The 20278-nt window shown below is 42.3% G+C and overlaps 1 protein-coding gene across 27 annotated transcripts in view; it reads right to left on the reverse strand.

Moving 5' to 3' along the window:
* Nucleotides 1–20278, reverse strand: part of AOPEP (aminopeptidase O (putative)) — a 375128-nt gene that overhangs the window by 25602 nt on the left and 329248 nt on the right. For all 27 annotated transcript variants that reach the window (XR_012516704.1, XR_012516705.1, XM_039474659.2 and 24 more), the window contains one exon: nucleotides 100–216. Coding sequence is in view for 25 of the 27 variants with exons in the window: in XM_039474659.2 (XP_039330593.1) it covers nucleotides 100–216 (117 nt within the window). In the remaining 2 variants the exon portion in view is untranslated. The remainder of the gene's footprint in view (nucleotides 1–99; nucleotides 217–20278) is intronic.

The following is a 20278-nucleotide window of genomic DNA, read 5'->3' on the forward strand; positions in this document are numbered from 1 at the left end:
AGAAATGGCAGTTTATGTAGTTTGGGACGGCAATGGGATCACCACTCTTCACCAACAGTGGGAACCTGCTGGTTAAACTCCAAGGGTGTTACTGGTTACCTCTGCATCCTGATCATGGAGGTGGTATGTCCTCTGGAGGCTTTGCAGAGTCCGAGGGCTCAGGGTCTTCTGTTCCAAGAGATGCTCCAGAAGCAAGACCAGCTGGTCTGGAAGAAGCTAAAGACAAAACCAAACAGCTTGTGAAAATGCCATTCAGCTGATGAGAAACTAAACCCAAATGTTCAGACCAAAGACTGCACACCCAGGATAACCCGGGTGCTCTCAGCAGACATCGGCAACGTGGAAAGACTATTAAGCTCACTTTTGTAATTCCTCAGGGTCTACATTGTCTATATTCCCAAAGACACTATATTCTGGGCTTTGATGAAGCCCCACTTTCCATGACTATTCATTTCAGTTCTATACTTAGGGAAGATCAAAACTGTGCTTATCTTAATAAAACATTATTGTGGTTTATTAGCTATCTTCCTTTACAGCATGCATATACCAGAAAATGTGATTTATCCTAGACAAAGATTCAGGGAGCCATCTGACCATAGACAAACGTGGAAGTTTAACATAAATTTTCTTTTTCTGCATTGTTTCCTTTTTATCACATAAACTTTGCAAATACACCTGCTACACACGGAGAAATAAAGAGCATACATTGGAAGAACTGTGTCTTCCCTCCATTATGAAAATCATAAACTTACAATCCATTAAAAAGCTAAAAATGCTGTATACAACTATACGTGCAGCTATACACATGGACACACAGGTCACCCATATTCCTGAGTACTCATATAGGAAAGGTCAAATGTGATATTACAAGTTAAGGGCAAAGAAAGGAGGTAGTCTCTATGTTGTACAAAAATAAAATGCAATGTGTGTAAAATACAAGAAACGAAGAGAGGCTTGTGTAAGACGTCATCTGTCTTACTCGCTATGGGACAGCAAGACCAGAAGCAGTGGTCCAGTGAGATCAGCCCTGCAGTGCACTGGAGGAAGAATCAATTTGAGATACGCCCTGTATGAAGTAAAAAAATATTTATTCTAGAATCAAGATTTTACAATGATTCCTATGAGTTCCACTGCTGCTTCTCTCCATCCCTGCGCATGCCCAGATCATTCCTGTCAATCCAAATTACGGGTCTGGAAGCTGATATCAGGTAACAGTATATTCATAAGAACACCTGAATTTTGAGTGCCACTTTCTGAAACAATTTTTAAAAAGTACTGGCTTCCCTCTCTGCTCATCTTCCTGCCCCCAACTATGTACTCTGCCTGACCCTCCCTACCGCCTACCCGCTCACTCATTCGCTCTCACACATACCCATACCATTACCAAAAGGTCCGCACGGGAAACGGGCAGACAGCGAGCACCACGTGCACCACACCCACTGCGCCATTCCACAAGCAGTGCTTTCTCACTCACCCTTCTAAGTCATAAGAAAGGCCCCACTTGCCTCAGACAAGAGGCAGAAAGAAGGGAGACAGATCCCGATGCAGTCACTTGGTTGTATACTCTATACTTGTAACATCGCTCCATCTGAACGGCACGCTGTGGCTATTCTCTCAGGAGAAGCAAGGCACCTCTGGCAAAACTGCAGTACCATCAGCACTGACAAGGACCCAAAGAATTACTAACACTCCGTTTCTTCTCACAAGAAGTCAAATAATTGCGGCAAATTTTCAAGGTATTAAATTACTACCTAACTACCTATAACTAAACCACCCATCTACCATATTTCATAATTTTAGACAGGTGAGGCTACTTTTATGATATAAAAAGAAATGTTTTATGGAAGAGGCCAAACCAAGCCCCCTAGCCTCTAGGAGGCCTCCTCACCATTCACACCATGGGCACTGTGGGGTGCTTGCGGGTATCTAGCACTTCTGCCCAGGCAGCCCAGTGAGACCAGTTCTCTTTCTCCCTTCAGCCTCCTCCTCCTTCCTGGTCAACTCACCCTTCAGTTTCCTGTGATGTTTCAAGCGAGGTGCTTTTCTGCAAGAGGCTGAGCCTTTAGTCCGTGGCCTCAAGCACCCCCAACCTGTCTCCTGGGGCCGATGACTAAATTCCCTCCAGCCCTTGAGCCCTCTTCCCAGTGCCTTCCTTTTCACCCCAGTCGTGGGCTCTCCCCACTTCATCCCACTACTACCCTTTATTTTGCTGCTGTCAAACAGCAGCTCCAGAAGGGGTAACCAGGCCAGGCCACCACAGGATGGAGACCTGCGCCACCCCACAGACGCTGAAAACCAGTGAGCAGCATTTCTCAAGACAGACAGTCCGAGGACCACAGGAGCCCGGCATCAAGGCCCCTCCAGACAAAGGCAGGCAGGCTTCGGAGAATGGGCTCAGCATCACAGAGAAGCGATTCTCAGCACCACCAGTGCCTGGTCTAGCGGAACACCCTTTGCCAGGAGGGGGGCCTCGTTTGCCAACTAAATGCAAGAAGGATCCAGCCCTGCCAGACTGCTGAATTACAGGGAAGGGGAAGTAGAAAGAAAAGCATCTCCCCATATTATACGCTTGTGCTTACAAAGAAGCCTACTGTTAGAACTCTCATTTGGAATTTAGTGAAAACTAAAGAGACACACAGAGCAAAGAAACCCTCGGTAAGACAACGAGCTTGGTCCTCAACTTACTCCAAAACTTGGTCTTTAACCAACAGATACAGCTCCAGTTTAAAATCAAACAATTACCAATACCTGAACCTATCAAAATACCTGCATTCATACCTGTACTTCTGAGTTTTCTTCTAAGCTTCTGAAAGCTCACACATCTCGACACAGAAGCAGAACCAAAAGGATCAATGGAAGCTTTTGTCCTCTCCAAATTTTACACAATGAAAATATTTAAAGCTAAGCTCCCTGACTTAAGATCACAAAATGGAAGGGAGGTAGCACAACGACTCTAATTTGAGAGAGGTAAGGAGCAAGAGTGGACACTCCCCCCAGGGGCTGCCCCCCTTCCAACGAGGCCCTGACGACACAGGGCTGCCAGCTTCATGCTCCCAGGCTTCTGTGAGTCCCACTCTTCTGAATAGACTTGAAATGACTCTCATTTAGTAAACAACCTGTAGCCATCTGGCTTTTAGTGTGTGTGTGGCGGAGGGAATGCAGTTTCTGAAAAAAGTAGGGAAAAAAAATCAGTGAACAAATGCTATCTGGGGACACAGACAATAAAACTAATTAAGAATCTTTCATTTGCAAAGTATACATTATAAAAATTTTTAAATGATATAAAACACCTTAAAAAGAGAATACTGAAGCAAAAATGCGGTGAAATAGCTACAATGCAGTGCATTTCTCTTTGTAAAATAAACCTTTGCTCCCCATAAAGCCACCCTACAAATGAAAAAGTAGTAGTAATGTAATAAACCAAAATGTTTGTAAAGCAAGTGAAAGCGACCACTCATCAGCAGATGTGCTCACAGCGGCACTGGGCAGTGGGAGGAGCCCAGGCTGGCACAGGGGGTGGGACATGCTATGTGGACCACTCCACTTCCACCCAAGTGCAAATCAAAGCAAACTTCACATGACTTCTAGTCCAACTACGTTTATTTATTTTAAGATCAGCTGAATTTAAGACTGAAAAGCCAGCTGTGTTTAATGCAGCAGTACCAGTGTGAGAGAGATAAGGCACTGGTTGTACTACAGGGCAATCCTGAAAAATAAAGGACCTTACCTCCAAGCATCACCACCTAAGAAAGCAGTTCCTTCAGACATTATAAAAAGAGCTTGCCTTTACTTCCAGGGGCCACACCCACAGTCCAACAGTGACAGGAATGCAAAAGTCCTTTCCTTTGCATAAACAAGAAATTCATAATGGGGTTATTTTCTCCATATGGAGACCAAATCAATTATTTTTAAAGTATTTCAAAGTACATCTGCCTAGGAAATTTATACAAAATAGTACTACAAGGTGCCAAACTGATGTGGGGACTTGCAAGAGAACATCACAGAACTATGAAACTTACTGAAATGAATACGAGAAATAAAATGTTAAATGAGGTCAGTCAAGTTAAGGATTTCAGAAGTCTGCGTTCCACTCTAAACATGGAAGATTTCATAGTTGCTAAATACTAAGAACTGTACAAAGAAAAAAGTCTACTGCATTTATTTCCCAACTTCAGAGTCAAGGCAAGCTGTACGACTCTAAATAGTTTAGGATAAGTTTTTATGCACGTTCTTGGAAAGAAAGTATGAATTTTCCAAATCCACCCTCCTAACCTAGAGGCAGCTCAACAAAAACAAACTCCGACTCTTCCAGAAGCCTCTTACTGCTGTCACGGGGCATCACTCTCTGCATTCCCAGAAGACCACCCACGCAACTGAGGCCCCGCCACCATTTCTTCCATTAGCATGATGCAGAACAGGCCAACTCACCTCCTACATCAGAAAATGTCATGGACATGTCTCACAACTGACCATGCAGAGGTAGGACCTGTGACAAGAGACCAGTGAATGGCAACATCCAAGTCCCACTGCCTGCACCCCTCCAAAAGCAAAGGAGGGCACCTCCTGGCGTGGTCCAGCTGGCATGCAGCAGCCTCACACGAAGAAAGTCCCTGCTCGGCTCCCCAGACAGAGAATGAGCCTGGAACTAATGCAGTCATAGATTGACAGTGGCGTGAGTTCTATTATTACCCCATTATCACTCTGGGATCTGCGCCTAAATGAAGCATGCTTCCTCCCTGATGCCATTTCCTTTTATCCTGGCTGGAGACTAAAAGTGGATCAATGGGGGCAATACATATGATGTCACTTCAATTTACAGCCACAGCCTCCCCCCTCTCCATTCTGAAACACACAGAAAGATCGATTCTTCCCAAAAATGGTTTAAAAATGCTTAGGGAGCATTCTTTTTCCAGAAAAGCATTCTCTGCTATATTTGTCTATGTTACTACGCAGGGAACTGTTTACATGGAACAAAAACAGAAATGGGGGAGGGAAAAAGATCTCAAATTCTGTATGCTGGAGACTTGCTGGCTGAAATTCAACACAAGCAGGGTCCTCTGAAAGTCACATGCAGAAGGCCTTCAGGCAGGGGCTCAATAGAAACCAGTTTTCTTTTGCCCCTTGGATTAAAAAAGTGATCCCACTGACATAAAACATCTTTCATTTTTATAAGGTTCCCCCAAAGTCTGACAAATTCCCTTTCACTCTTCCCAGAAGACACACCTACCACCTTAGCAGACCCTCAGGTTGCCCCTTCAGTCCATAGGTACAGGAGGAAACAGCTTCCAATCACACAGTGCCCTCATTAAAGGAGACAAGCAGCTTGGCTACAGAACTTGTAAACTAAGTCATCTTCCAGACTTGGCTCCGAACCAAATAAAACAGTAAAAATCTCTACGCTGCATAAATTCTCACATGGTGCTTGTCACCAATAAGGCAAAATTAAGATATAATCAATGAGGTTCTTCAAAACAAAACCGAGAGTTCTCCTTCCTCATAATCCAAAAAGAAACAGAAAATGTTCAGAGCCACAGAACCGAGGGGCAGTCAGCCTTTATTGCCCATGGAATAGCCAGGTCACAGTCTTCACAATGGCAATAAACCCTCTTCTTCCATTTCTGTTACTTTTTAAATGACAAACATTTCTAAGAAACAAAAGTAGACAATTTAATAATATGTACACATACCAGGTGTCTGCCCAACAGCCTGCCTACTAGGACATCATGACAGAACTGAAATATATTTACTCTAAATTAGTAATCTGTATAAGGGAAAAATGCAATTGGTTTGAATTGCTGCTGAAAACACAACTCAGAAAAGAAAAACTTTTATATGTTGAAGCAAAAACTTAACATATTTTAAAGAACTGCCAAAACTTACAAATAGAAGTTTCTACTGTTCATGTTATTTGTGAGACATAAAACTGGATTTGCCAGCAAATGAAGTTACCAAATAAGAGTAAAAAATTTTCTTCAAAATAAAGAAAAATCAATCAATTGGTGCATATTTGTCCAGAAGAATCAGTTATTTCTGATTATCACACATCTTTAGGGAGTACGTCTATAAACAAATTCTGGAAAGAAAATTAAAGTAGCAGCAAATATTCATATAACTCATTTTATATAGAGAAAAACATATTCATTATATTTTTGGGAAATTCTAATAGTTACAGTTCGAAAGATTACTAAAAATTTTGAGCCAGGGAGTTTCTAAAAGTGGCACCACAGAACCTAAAACAGATACTATCATTAGCAAATATTATCTGAAATAATGTATTGGCATAAATCATTCTCAGGTTTCCAGAGTAAAAGGGTCAAATGTCCCTGTGTTGTTATTCCCCTAACTCTTGTTAAAAGCACTGCCCTAACTATATGCAATCTAACACAAAGCATATTATTTGAATGACAAAAAAATGAAATTTTCTGGTCAACTGGATCTCTTATGACCACGTGTACATTAATATATTATGTTATTACATATGTTGGAAGTATCATAAGCACTCAAACTGAAAATTTCCAAGTATTTTGCAAGAGATGTATGGGATCCTTGTGTCTGCTTCCCTGTCCCCAGTTCCTGCCAGACCAATTACAAGGGACCAAAAGGAGAACATTTCTGATCTGAATTTTATGCTTCTCAAGAAAATCATCACTCATGAAAAAGAAACTATAAAATCCTATTCATCTGTTCACCCTGCCACAACAACAATGGCCTGTCTCATATTTCTTTAAAAACTGGAATACTTTAAAGTGTCAGAATATTTTTAACGTTTCTGGTATTCACATTTTCATAAAAATTTTCTTCTTTTTGTTTCCTTAGAATTAATGCTCTTGCCAAGAGTGGTAGCAAGTAATACCTGTAATCCCAGCACTCTGAGAGGCCTAGACAGGAGAATGGCTTGATCCCAGGAGTTTCAGACCAGCCTGAGCAAGACAGTGAGACCTCACACCCTACCCACCCCAACCCCAAAATTAGGTATAGTAGTATACCCAAAATTAATCCCAGCTATTTGGGAGGCTGAAGTGGGAGGATCACCTGAACCCAGGAGTTGGAGTCTGTCGTGAGCTATGATTAATCCAGTAGACTCCAGCCTGGGCAAGAGAGCAAGACTCTGTATCCAACAACAACAATAACAACAACAAGAATTAATGCTCTTACCTAAATAAACAATAGTGTACTTAATACCTGATATATTTATCTTGGAGAATATACATTTTATAGTTCTGAGCTCCTAATTTATAAACAGTGACATCTGCTCACTCCTATTCTAGTTACACATTAACTTATGACCCACTAAAGCCTATGGTTTACAGTAAAGCGTATGAATTTACCTTTACTGTAAAAAAAAAAAAAAAAAAAAAAAAGCCCAGCATATGAATATAACTTTACTGTAAAAGAAAACGGTTGACTGAGCCTGCGAGTCAAAACATCTATATGGTATGCAGCTGCATAATGGAATACTATATAGCTATTAAAAAGAATGTGATGGAATTATTTTTGTAATATGGGAAAATGGCAAGAAATGTTATTTGTAGAAAAAAGTTCAGAATAAAATGAAGACTATGGTTGAATTTGTGTAAATTACATTCTAAAGATATGTATGAAAAAAAAATAAGGAATGCTTTGTGCAAACTTTTTCTGAGTAACCTAACTGAACTCTCTGCCCTTCCCTGTCCCATCTGTCTACTTCCAGCTCAAGCCGAAATATTTTTCTTAAATCATGCTACAAATATTTCCTAATAATTCACTTAGAGATCTACTTTATGAAGAAATTCATCACCACAACCAAATCTAAGAACACTGAAAACAATTAAAGTACGTGCTCTAACAAAGAACCAGGCAACTAGAAACCATCTAGAAACCAGGGGTTTCTCTTTTAAAGTTGGTCCAGTAGTTACGGGCAGATCTCCTAGCACTAAGTGTGCACTGAGAAACCTATCGCTGTCTCTCTAGTCTTAGTCATAACATTTTAAAACAACATATACCTCAAAAGTTCTGACTTCAATACTTCTACACAAAGATGTATGCTAACACTATTATAGAAAACACTGGTTCTGTGCAAGCAGCACTCACAAATTAGAAGAATTAAAAATTTTCCAAGTATTTTGGAGATAGATATTAAAAAAGCACAGTGTCAGTCACATGCTCACATTTTTATGCTGTCACTTACAAAGAAATTACAAAACAGAGGTTTTTTCCCAAGGGAAAAAAACAGTAATTTTATTCAAACCCAGAATTTCTTCCTTTCTGTAACTTCCTATATTACTCCAATATGTCAAAAATCAAAATCAGATGGTCTGTGTAGGATTATTCATTACAAATTTAGCACTTTTAGTTAATAACTGTATCAACATGATTCTTCTTTGGTTTCTTTATACATAGCCCTATATTCCTGGTGAATAGTAATCTATATTATGTACAAAATTTACTGTGTTCATATGAACAAATAAGCAACCATTACTAACATTCAGTGTCAGAATACAGCTTTTCCTCTAAATTAGAAGAAACTAGCAAACGGAGGAAAAAAACTAAACTCTTACAGAAAATACCTATCTTCAAAATTTTATGTTCAAAAAATAGGATCCTCGGGCCAGGCGCGGTGGCTCACGCTTGTAATCCCAGCACTTTGGGAGGCCGAGGTGGGTGGATCAAGAGGTCAAGAGATCGAGACCATCCTGGTCAACATGGTGAAACCCCGTCTCTACTAAAAATACAAAAAATTAGCTGGGCGTGGTGGCGCGTGCCTGTAATCCCAGCTACTCAGGAGGCTGAGGCAGGAGAATTGCCTGAACCCAGGAGGCGGAGGTTGCGGTGAGCCGAGATCGCGCCATTGCACTCCAGCCTGGGTAACAAGAGCGAAACTACGTCTCAAAAAAAAAAAAAAATAGGATCTTCTCCTTTTGAATTTAAACAAGGAATAACTGAGTTCAAGGAAAACTGTATTTTAACTTCTTAAAAAAAGAATGTACGTTTTTAAGACCACATCTTAAAGGCTGGAACCAGATTTTGCTATTTCATGTGCTATCTATCCCCATCCTTGATAGTCAAATGTTTATCACATTGAAATAAAGGACTTAATGCTCAATATAGTAAGAAGAAATAAAGTAACAATGTCTGCAAGAATAGCTGTCAATTAACAATCTGATGATTTAAAAGAATTTATTAAAAGTAAATTTATATAGCAACACATAAAAATTCAGACCAGGAGTGATTCTCATTTCTCAAGTAGAACATATCTAAAAAATACAAACTTATCAACTTAAGTTTCATAAACATTCTTTTTTTTTTGAGACGGAGTTTCGCTCTTGTTACCCAGGCTGGAGTGCAATGGCGCGATCTCGGCTCACCGCAACCTCCGCCTCCTGGGTTCAGGCAATTCTCCTGCCTCAACCTGCTGAGTAGCTTGGACTACAGACACGCGCCACCATGCCCAGCTGATTTTTGTATTTTTAGTGGAGACGGGGTTTCACCATGTTGACCAGGATGGTCTCGATCTGTTGACCTCGTGATCCACCCGCCTCGGCCTCCCAAAGTGCTGGGATTACAGGCTTGAGCCATGGCACCCAGCCAACATTCTTTACAGTAACATCCCTAGTTGACAATTCTTATTTTAAAAGCTAATGGTAAAATGACTGAAATGCCTCTTCAGTTTATAATAAACTGTAATCAATGAAATAATAGCTCTGCAATGTTTTTAAAAAATGAATAAACAGGTTGTTATGAGGAGCTGTAACAATCTAGTTTGCTTTATGTGCACAAACTCAACAGTATGTCTTAGAGAGATCTCTCCCTTTGCCTTCCATAGTCTTCTTGTTAAAACTTACTAATAAGGATTAAAGGTTTTTTAAAATCAACACTCACAGTTAAAAAAAAAAGTTTGGCCTGGCATGGTGGCTCACGGCTGTAATCCCAGCACTTTGGGAGGCTGAGGCGGGTGGATCACAAGGTCAGGAGATCGAGACCATCCTGGCCAACATGGTGAAACCCCGTCTCTTAATAATACAAAAATTAGCTGGGCCTGGTGGTGCACGCCTGTAATCCCAGCTACTCAGGAGGTTGAGGCAGGAGAATCAACTTGAATCTGGGAGACGGAGGTTGCAGTGAGCCGAGATCATGCCACTACACTCCAGCCTGGCTACATACAGAGTGAGACTTAAGTCTCAAAAAAGAAGCCCCAAAACATTTTAGAGATAATGACATAACAGTTGCTTAGTGAGATAAAGAACAGCGACGGAAGGATAGAGAAACAAAGGCAACCGCTCCGATCCTCAGGTTAGACAAGTGATTCAAGTATGGACACATACATACACTCTTAACATATTCTGAAGCAGGAAACATAATTTATGAATTAATTTCACTCAGGTATTTATTCTGGAGTCGGAAACACTAAAATTCCATTACTCCCAGTTCCTGTCCTTTCTTCTGTATAGACTCACAGTCAAGACAACGTAAGTATCTTTTTGGTCACATTTTATTTTTTAATATTCTTTATTTTCTACCAAATCCAAACTAAGCATAAATTTTAGCCACACATCTACAATTTGTCAGGTGGTTTCTGCCATCAAGTTGACAAACCAACCTGTCCATTTCTAGGGAGGGCCAACTGCAAATAAGGAGCAGGGGAAGATGGACAGGGTGGCAAGTCCAAGCACGTGAAGGACTGCTCGAAAAATAAAGGAATCCGTGTTCATTGAATAAGAACGTGCTGAGAGTACAGCACGATCTCCTATCCAAAGTCTCAGTTTTATTTCACAGAATGATTTAATGTCTATAAAGCACAGGAGTCACAATTCCTCCAAATTCTGCACAGTTTTTGATTCTCATCCAGACAGTTTACACCCTAGATTAACTGTGAAAAGTGTTATGAGAAATAGAGCAAAGGATTGATTCCGTAACAGTCTCTTGGACATATAGGAAATTTCATGCTATTGAAAATAAAATGAAATTAACTTCAGGAGAACAAGGGCAGAGAAAAAGTCTCAGATTTTCAAGAAATGTTTAATTTTTAACTTCTTTTCTCTTTCATCTCAACAGCAGCTCATCTGAAACGCGGAAAAGCTGTACTGGGCCGTACGCAGCATTCCGTAGGAGAGAAATGGCTGCCTTGCTTATGTGTATCATGTGAGAAGGTGATGTGAATACCATCGAATCTGTTTGCCCTTAAGTTACACACGCTGCACAAACAGCTGAGTAATTCATAAATTAAGGTACTGCCCATCAAGACAGAAACCATTTCCAAGGAAACAAGTAGACTCAAACAGCGTTACAAAATGTTCTTTTATAGCAAAAAACGTCACTTTACTGCTATGAGTTTAGACATATTCTTAGGTCTACTGTGAGCTCCAGCCTGGACCCAGAGCCAGGAGCAGCCTGAAGCTGATAGGGGAGCAGGGAATCTGAAACGCGACTTTGCTGCCATGAAAGTATCCTCTTACATGATTTCAAGTACTTGAAAGTCAATCAACGTGTCTTCACAAATACAAAATGGATACTCACAAGTGATGGTTAACTGTGAATCTAAAATCCTAGTAGTTCTGAGACCTAGTAGGTCTTTTCACACGCGTTGGCATGCACATGACTGAAACCTAAGATGTGCTTTCTAGCAGTAATCTAAAATCTCAAACGTATGCAAGACTTTAGGAAAATTTGCAAATTTTCCAAAAATTGTTAAGTTTTAGCACTTCTAGCATTTTGTATCTTCCTTTACACACATAAAATGTGCTCCTATAAGAAAAAGTATTTCATTGGAATTTTACTTTATTTGATGTTAAAATGTAACATTTCCTATAACTTCCAGAAGTTACAAGAACAACATTTCTAAGCTTTCCGATTGTTTAAATTTTAACGGAAAACAGTCTACAGAAAACCATACTTCTCTCCCCTCAGTATTCCTATTTATCTGCAGAAATAAAGAATTTATCTTTAAAAAAAAAAGGCTAAAATGAAACAGAAGCTTTTGTTTTTCTTATACAAATTAAGCTGAAAAAATAAGAAAACCTTTTAAAATGCTCCTTGTGGCTACTGCTTGCTTCCCGCAATTTTACAGAATTTTCAACACAGCAACTATAATCTCCACTTGTACTCCAAAGTGAAGACTCCTTATAACAAATCAGCTTGAAAAACTAGTGCTCACAGATCCTCAAAAACTGAAGTGGATACACAGACTTTAAAACGTCTAAGAACCACTTTTCTGCTGATTTCACCGTATACATTCTCATCTCCGAACTTAACAAGTAAGAGTAACCCTGACAGAAAAACGTGCGAAGCTCACAGGCGGCTCCTCTCCCCCAAGCCCGCGTCCGAAGCGCAGGCGAGGCCCCGTCTGGGAGCCCGCGGAGCCGGGCACCTGGGCCAGAGGGAGGCAGGAGCGGCCGAGACCCGGGTCAACGCGCGCCGCGCGCGCTGCAGAAACCCCAGGCCTGGGCCCGCAAGGTGTGTCGCCGTCCCCTGCCGGGCTCGCCCTTCGTGTGAGCTTTCCCGAGCGCCCCGGAACGTGTGTACTGGCCTTTCTGATTTGAGAGCATGGTGAATAAAACACGCACGAAATCACAATTCCGGCGCCGATGCCCTTGAATCACTCTAAATTTAAAAGATTTACCGCCAGCTTGGAAACGAGAAAGCGCGAGCAACAGCCACTCAGCGGCCGCCCAGAGCGCGCCCGACGGGCACAGCGGCCCCGCTCCCGTCCCTCCCCGTCACCTGGGCGGCGGCGGCCGAGGCTGGAAGCCGAGGACAGGCGTGGGCGCCGCGCGAGGAACGCTCCACAGTCACCGCGCCCCTGCGGGACCGAGCCGAGGCCGGAGAGGGCGGAGAGCCCGCGCTGCTCAGGTCCCCGCCGCGGGCTGGCTGAGCCGCGCCGCTCGCTCTTCTGGCGGGTCCGGGGCCCACGAGTATCTCGGCGGCCGCACCTCGCCCCGCCCCTGTGCCCGAGGCCGGGCCCGGCCTCGCCCCGCCCAGCCCCGCCCCGGACGGGCCGCTCCCACCCGGCAATTACTCTAAAGAGAAGTTCTCATCCCAGCGCTTCAGCAAGGCACAAACCAGCCCTAACACGGCCGGCAATTCAAATGGCTTTGGGAACAAAGGCCGTCATAGCTGTAACAAGTCTTCCTCTAATTTCCACAGTATGAGGACTTTCTCTCTTTGCCTATGGTATCTAAGAAAAAACGTTTAAAACTGCAGCATACGTGCCATTTCACAAGGATATTACTGGGGGACAACAGCAGACCTGGCCAGCTGCAACAAGAAGAAAGAAAGAAAAATCCTTGCCAATAAATATGTAAACTTTTAAGTTTGGTCCCGCCTGCAGAACAAATGTCCCTGGACCACGTGGTGGAAATCGGCAACATGCTGAGGTGTGAGGTGACTGTTTCTTATAGTTCATAGACCATGTGACTAGAGCAACAAGCCACTCAGGGGAGCCTTCTATAATCTATACAATTCTTAATCAGCGCTGGTGGAGGTTGCTAACTGTTCACACTAAAATCAGAAAAAACAAAACGCCACAGATGAGTTTTCTGTGTGCAAGGACACATTTAATGGTTACTGACTGGTTTCTTCACCCTAAACAACCAGAACGTCTGCATGACAAAGAAGAAACCCGTCCCATTTCCAATCCTGCAGCAGTCCCAGTAGATAAAAGTCACCAGAATTGACCCCAACAATAAAATTAAAAACTCCAACAAGGATTATGAGGAATGTGATTTATTGAGAATCAGTGAGAAGTAAGCATTCCTAGAATGCACTTCACAACAAAAACAGAAAGATATGGCCTCAAACCACAGGAGAGGGACCTGCCTCAGGAAGGGGACTGATCAGGGCAGTTTTCCCTAGAAAACTGTAATAGTCCATTCACAAGTTCTGCTTGTTAAACTCTTCATTCTAAGTTTAAATGTTCATTAGACTGTCGTGAATGAAAAAATTATGGCTAAAACATGCTTAGAAAAATAAAACATCAAAAACAAAGCATTCTTAAATTTTGCCAGTACTGACTTGATCTTTAAATAACTGCATCCATTTAAAAGAATTACTGAACAATGTTTATGTGAAAAATTAAAAAAAAAAAAAGCAGGCAATGAACTACTGAATGGAGGAAAAAAAATAATAAAAATCCGACCACTATAAAACCTTTGCATTAAATAGGTTGAGAGTCTTCCACTTTCAAACTGTATTTTCTTCAAAAACAGATTTTAATTTTTAAAACATTTCAGGTAAGAATGGCTTTCAGGCACATTCCATGCATTTACTAAAATGTGAGCTAAAGCATCTCCATGGATAAGTAAAGAGAATCCTTAACTGTTCACGTGACAGAAAACTTAGTACTTTATTTAATACAAAATGCCATGTTTGGTAACTAAGTTAGCCTCTCTAAATATTAACATGACAAATACCTGAATACAATTTAAATTTTAATAATCACTTTAAAAGTTAAAACAATAACCACTTTAAAAGTTTAACCACCTTTAAACAAGAAAATTAACTGATTTTAAAACAAGCAGAATAAGAAACAATTTTTTAAAGTGAACACTTTCGAATGCTAATATTACCCAAACTTACGATTTTAGTTCCCTCAAAGTAAGATGACATTTCTTAAATACTTAAAACTAAGAAAATCGGGTGTCTGGGAAGTAAAAATATAGAAAGGACTCCCAAACGCTTGTTCTGCAGATGAAACAAACATGGGGAGCAACTGAGAACATAGGGAGGTAACTCCTTCAGAGAAAATGTAGTATTTCCAAAAAACTTACTATCCTTCCCTATGTTCCCCACTGAGTTCCAGATCTAGAAGTCATTCTTAACTGGGTCAATCTCTTCGTGCACAGCACAGAACACTCCCCTTTAAATGTTAAGATCACTAATAAGCTTTATGCATGTTTTCAAATGCATAAGAACATTAAAAATAAATCTAATTCCTTTAAAAATTCTTATCTACCTTTAATAAACATAAACAGTCTTCAATGAGACAGAAATAAGTAAGTTTGACAAAATACATCAAAACATTCTTGCAAAAGTGTATCTCCACTTCACGTACCTATGCTATCAGCCTCATGGCTCACACAAACATTTTAGCATGTATTTTTAAAACCAAAAAGCCACTGCCGATTAAGTTGGTCAAATTTGCAATTCTGCTTTCAACTGAAAGAGAGTAAGCCTTGGGATAAGCCACAAAAGGTCTTGAGAGTATTTCCACTTCAGATAAGCAGTTCTCACTAACATCGCAGATTTAACTTCTCAAATGATTCCAAAACTATTTGTTCACGTTATTTCTATAATTACCATTTTGCTTTTTGGAAGCTGAATCGGTGGTTCTAGTCCATATATATATTTTAAAAGAACCCATATCTTCTTTTCTAAGCCCAGCGCAGTCTTCTGCTGGCCAGCAGTGCTCTCGCCACCTGCGCACCACCCCGCGTTCCTATCGTTGTTCAAAGTGGGGGTGGCGGCACCTTCCCAAGGCGGTTCCAAAGCAAATTCCCAAACACCACTCTCTATTCCGCAGGAGCCCGCTCCGCGATTCTGCCTGAAATCTACCTGTGCTGCTCCCCTCTCACCTGGCCTCACGTTCATTTCACAAGGGTTAGAGGAGCTACAGTACACGGACATCTGTCCCTGAAGCACTTCTGTGAAGGCAAAGTAGGACCTAAATTAGAAGCACAAGGACGATTATCCACAGAAAAAGAAGAAAATTATCTGGCCCTTAGGAGGGCAGCTGCTCTTTACACAAGTAACTTGACACGAGTAACTCTGGTTCTGAAGCCGAGGCCCCAGGGTGGGTGCACCAGGCACTGACTCAGAGCCCTCCGAGGACAGGACCCAGCCACCAGCATCCTTGACCACTGGAAGGTGCGGAAAGACCGGGACAAGAAGGAGTCAGAAAAACTCACCCGGGTCCAAAAGCCTGGCTCCAAAGCTGGGGTGGATCACGCCTAACACAAGGTTTTCACCAAGGCAAGTCGCACTGGACCTGGGGGGGCCTCTCACCGACCCGAGTCTGCCGAGGATACAGCAGAGGCCCGCCAGGTGCAGGGCGCGCCCCAGCCTGCAGCAGCCCCACGGCGTCCCCAGACCCGCGGGTCCTGTGTCCCTCCCAGTCCTGACACTCCCTCTTCAAAACCTGTCGTCCTTCCCTCCAAGCACAGTGATGTAGCAGGCGCTAGGGGCGCTGCTGGCCGGGCAGTCACCCGGGCCGGGGTCTAATCCGGCCTGGCTACTCACCTCGTGACCTTGAGCACAAGCGCTGTGAGCTCCTCTCTCCAGGGGGTCAGGAAACAGCACCGTCCTTGGCTAAAGACCTCTCGGTTTCTTAAGATGAATGTAAAAACGGCCCACCCTCCTCCCCATGTTCCTTCAACACCAACTGTGCACAGCCTCAGATGTGTGCCTCCAGGGACTGACGCAACCCACGATCCTGCCAAATGTAAACTACAGGTGCCAAGCAAGCTCTCCACTCTCCCCCTTACCCCACTGCCAGTGCCTCTCCAGTGCAGGCTCGAGGGCCACACCAGGCCTGCCTTCCCACTAGATGGGCTCCCTGACACCCACCTTGCACTCCTCTCTCGCTGGGGACTGAAACAGTCACACGTATGCCCTATGTGTGCAGGCCACTATGGTCATTTCCAGTCCTAATCCTCTCCTCCCTCCTTCAAGCCCTTCAATCCTTTCGGCAGCCAAACTGGTATTAATTAATGATACCCGGCCCTCTGCCTGGAATGTCCTCTACCCAAATCACTATTCAAGGGTCATCTTTTTTAAGAGCCCTTCACCAATCTTACCCTTCCAGGGGCAGAATTCGCTTCCTGGGTTTTTCTCTCATTCATTTCCACGTGGCTGTTCTGCTGTTCTGCCATACAGCAGAACTCAAGAGTGCTGCTGCGCCTGGTGCTCCCGTTTCTGAGCTCCTCGCAGGCCTGGGATGTCTTTTCTTTTAATCCCTCACTCCCACCCCGACCTGCATCCAGCACAGCCAGTTTTGAATTAACGTAACCTGCCTTGTAGCAGTATCAAAGTTTCCATTTGTGCCCATGAGCAGTGATTCTTAGCAACTAAATGATGAAAATCTGCTAAAATAGAATCAACTTTAAAAGAGAAATTCAAAGATAATACGTTTTTTTTAAAGGCTTACACCATTAATTTCCCAGGCAAAGAAAGCCATTACAGGTAAATGTCGTATCTACTTCAGGGACATTTTCCCTAGGAAGCTGCTGACGGCCTAACCACTGCAGCTCTACTTTATGCAAATGCAGGTGCTGCTTCTCTCCCAGACGGCTTCCCACGTGTTATCTCAGCTGACTTTGCAATGGCCTTGTAGACAGGAACACACGTTATACACAGTCTTACATGACTAGAGAAAGAGGACACAGGAAGGTCAAGCCACTTACTACACAATATGTATACAGTGGTTAAAACTATGTAAAAATTCTGGGATGGGCACCGGGGTTCATATCTGTAATCCCAGCACTTGGAGGCCGAAGCCAGTGGATTACCTGGGCCCAGGAGTTCAAGACCAGACTGGGCCAAAACCTCTTTTCTACAAAAAATACAAAAATTAGCCAGGCACGGTGACATGCACCTGTAGTTCCAGCTACTTGGGAGGCTGAGGTGGAAGGAGAACTGCTTGGGCCCAGAAGGTTAAGGCTGCAGTGAGCTGTCATCTTGCCACTTGTACTCCAGCCCGGGTGACAAACAGATCCTGTCTCAAAATAAAACAACAACAACGAAACCCCTAAAAATTATACAGATGTGTGCACAAAAAAGGATGTTTACAGTGTTTAAAAGGGTTATCATTTTAACTGGAAGTTTTCCTGTAAAGTATTAATAAAAACAAATTATAAAATAAAAAATTTCACCAGACAAAGCAAGTAACTTCTCCCTACACCCTACAGGGTCCTTCTCCCTACACCCTAAGTCAGTAAAACTATAATTAGATTTCTTTTAAATAGAAATGCCAATTTCCCTCAAACTAAAACTATAAATTAGTTGTATGTCACACTGAAAATTTCTCTTTATAGTCAGTATTTGGCATGTTAGATATCACAGTATAATAGAAACTTCATTTAAGCAGAAGTATAAATGACTTTTTCTACTATAATGGCATACATCCATGTATGCACATATATTATTTTTCCTGATAGTAGTTATGAGAAGCTGTAAGAAAGCTACAAACCACTAACTACCCCCTCCCCACCTTTTTTTATTTTTGTAGAGATTGGTGGGGAAGGGGGCGGTGGTCCTCACTTTGATGCCCAGGCTGGTCTTGACCTTCTGGGCTAAAGAGATCCTCCTGCCTTGACCTCCCAAAGTGCTGAGATTACAGGTAGGAGCCACTGTATGCAGCCAAAAACCCCATATCTAGTACTACACTGTTCTGTCAGCTATCCTATGAACTCCCCAATTCACTACCCTTTACATTACCAACATTCTCTGAGGCTGTAGGCAGGATAATGGCCATGTTACCTGGCAAAGGAAATTAAAATTGCAGATAGAGTAAGGCTGCTAATCAACTATGAAATTACCCTGGATTATCCAGGTGGGCTCAATGTAAGCATAAGGGTCCTTAGAAGTGGAAAACGCAGACAGGAAAGAGAACCAAAAAGGCAGCAGTGTGAGGAGGACTGGGCTAAACCACGGGAGCTTTAAGGATGGAGGAAGGGGCCGTGACTCAAGGAATCCAGAGAGCTGGGCAAGGCCAGGGAAGGGATTTTCCCATAGAGCCTACACTGTAGAAAGAAAGCCTGTGGACACTGTGACATTAGCCAATGAAGGCTGATTAACTAGACTTCTGACCTCCAGATACTGTAATAAATTTGTTTTCAGCCACAACATTTGTGGTAATTTGTTACAGCCCAATAGAAAATTAATACATCTGAGTTCCAAGTGCCTCATAAGCAATGTCATTGCTTCCTAGCCTGTTTGGCACAACACCTAAGGATAACAACATCCTTAAAAGCTCTCAGCTACACCTGAATTCATCAGTTTCCTTCTAAAAGGGGAAGGTTTCTTCCCATTCCCTCCCCAATCCTTAAGTGTGCTGTTTTATAGATGATTTCAGGCTCAGTTCTAGAGGTTGAAGAGTTTGTTGGGCTTGGGGGCAGGGGAGAAAAGGCGGCTAGATAGGAGGTCTAAGGGCCTTCTGAGTCTGGTTCTTTAACTGCTCTGCTGCTTTTATAGTGCCACTGAGGCCGTGGCAGAGCGTGTCAATGAAACAAAGGACAAACATGAAACAAAGCGCCAGAGGCCACTGCGTCTTGATCAAATCTAAGAGCGATTCCAGTTAATGAGTAACATAACCCCACCACCTTTTTCATGGCTTTAATTATTATAGCCGGTAAGAAATATTCAAGCCATCCCTGTTTAGTGATGTTTTATTTACCCCTAAAGGCTAAAATCTTCATTAAGTGCAGAAGAGTTGTGTTCAATTCCACACATATGGTGAGATCACAGACTAGCTTACTGTACTTTTTTTAGTGTCTCTCCCTCTTCACACACACACACACACACACACCCCAAGGGCTCTGAGTATACAGTACACAATCTCAATCTGGCAATATCACAATTTCACATTACTACAAAGATTATTTTTTTTAAATCTTATTTCTGAATAGTTATTATTTTTTTTTTTGCACAAATCCATCTTCTCATAAGGCCGTTTTCTACATTGATTAAAGCACAAGTCACTCTTGCTACAAAGGAGTCTTTCTTCGCCGCCAAATGTTTCACTCACATACATTAAAACTGGCTAAGTTCCTGAACGCCAAAGAGCCTTTTGGTTTCAGAAGCCGGACAAAATGTCTAAGTAGTGAAAATAACTGGTAAAAGGTTAGGTCCTGTTATTTATTGCAATCCAGATATCCACAATATCAACAGCCATTACTTGTTTTTTTTCTTGGAGTGTGGAGACTTAACTCTGTCATGGAACTGCCTCCTTGTGGTAGTTTCTCAAGTTCGCACTGTTACGTTTTCTAAAGGGAATCAATTAACCAGACATATCGTTCCAGGTACAATCTTTGAGGAAGGAAGTGAGACACTTTACCTACTGTGTCTTCTGTCAGAAAAGGAATAAAGCACTGAGAAAAGCACTGATCCAAATTCAGCTCCTCTGCATTTGGATCAGTGCTTTTATCTTTGGGTATCATTTGGCATTGCTGTCACTGGAGCTGCAAAAACATGGGAGGAGCCAGGATAACCCAAAATTCTGATCCTGCACTTTGCAAGAGAGGACAGCTGGGTGTAGCTCTGTTGTGTGTGGTCTCACCTCTAGGAGCTTGGGCCAGGAGGGAACTGGGAA

This window comes from Saimiri boliviensis, chromosome 2, assembly GCF_048565385.1.
Source record: "Saimiri boliviensis isolate mSaiBol1 chromosome 2, mSaiBol1.pri, whole genome shotgun sequence".
NCBI classification, from domain to species: Eukaryota; Metazoa; Chordata; class Mammalia; order Primates; family Cebidae; genus Saimiri; species Saimiri boliviensis.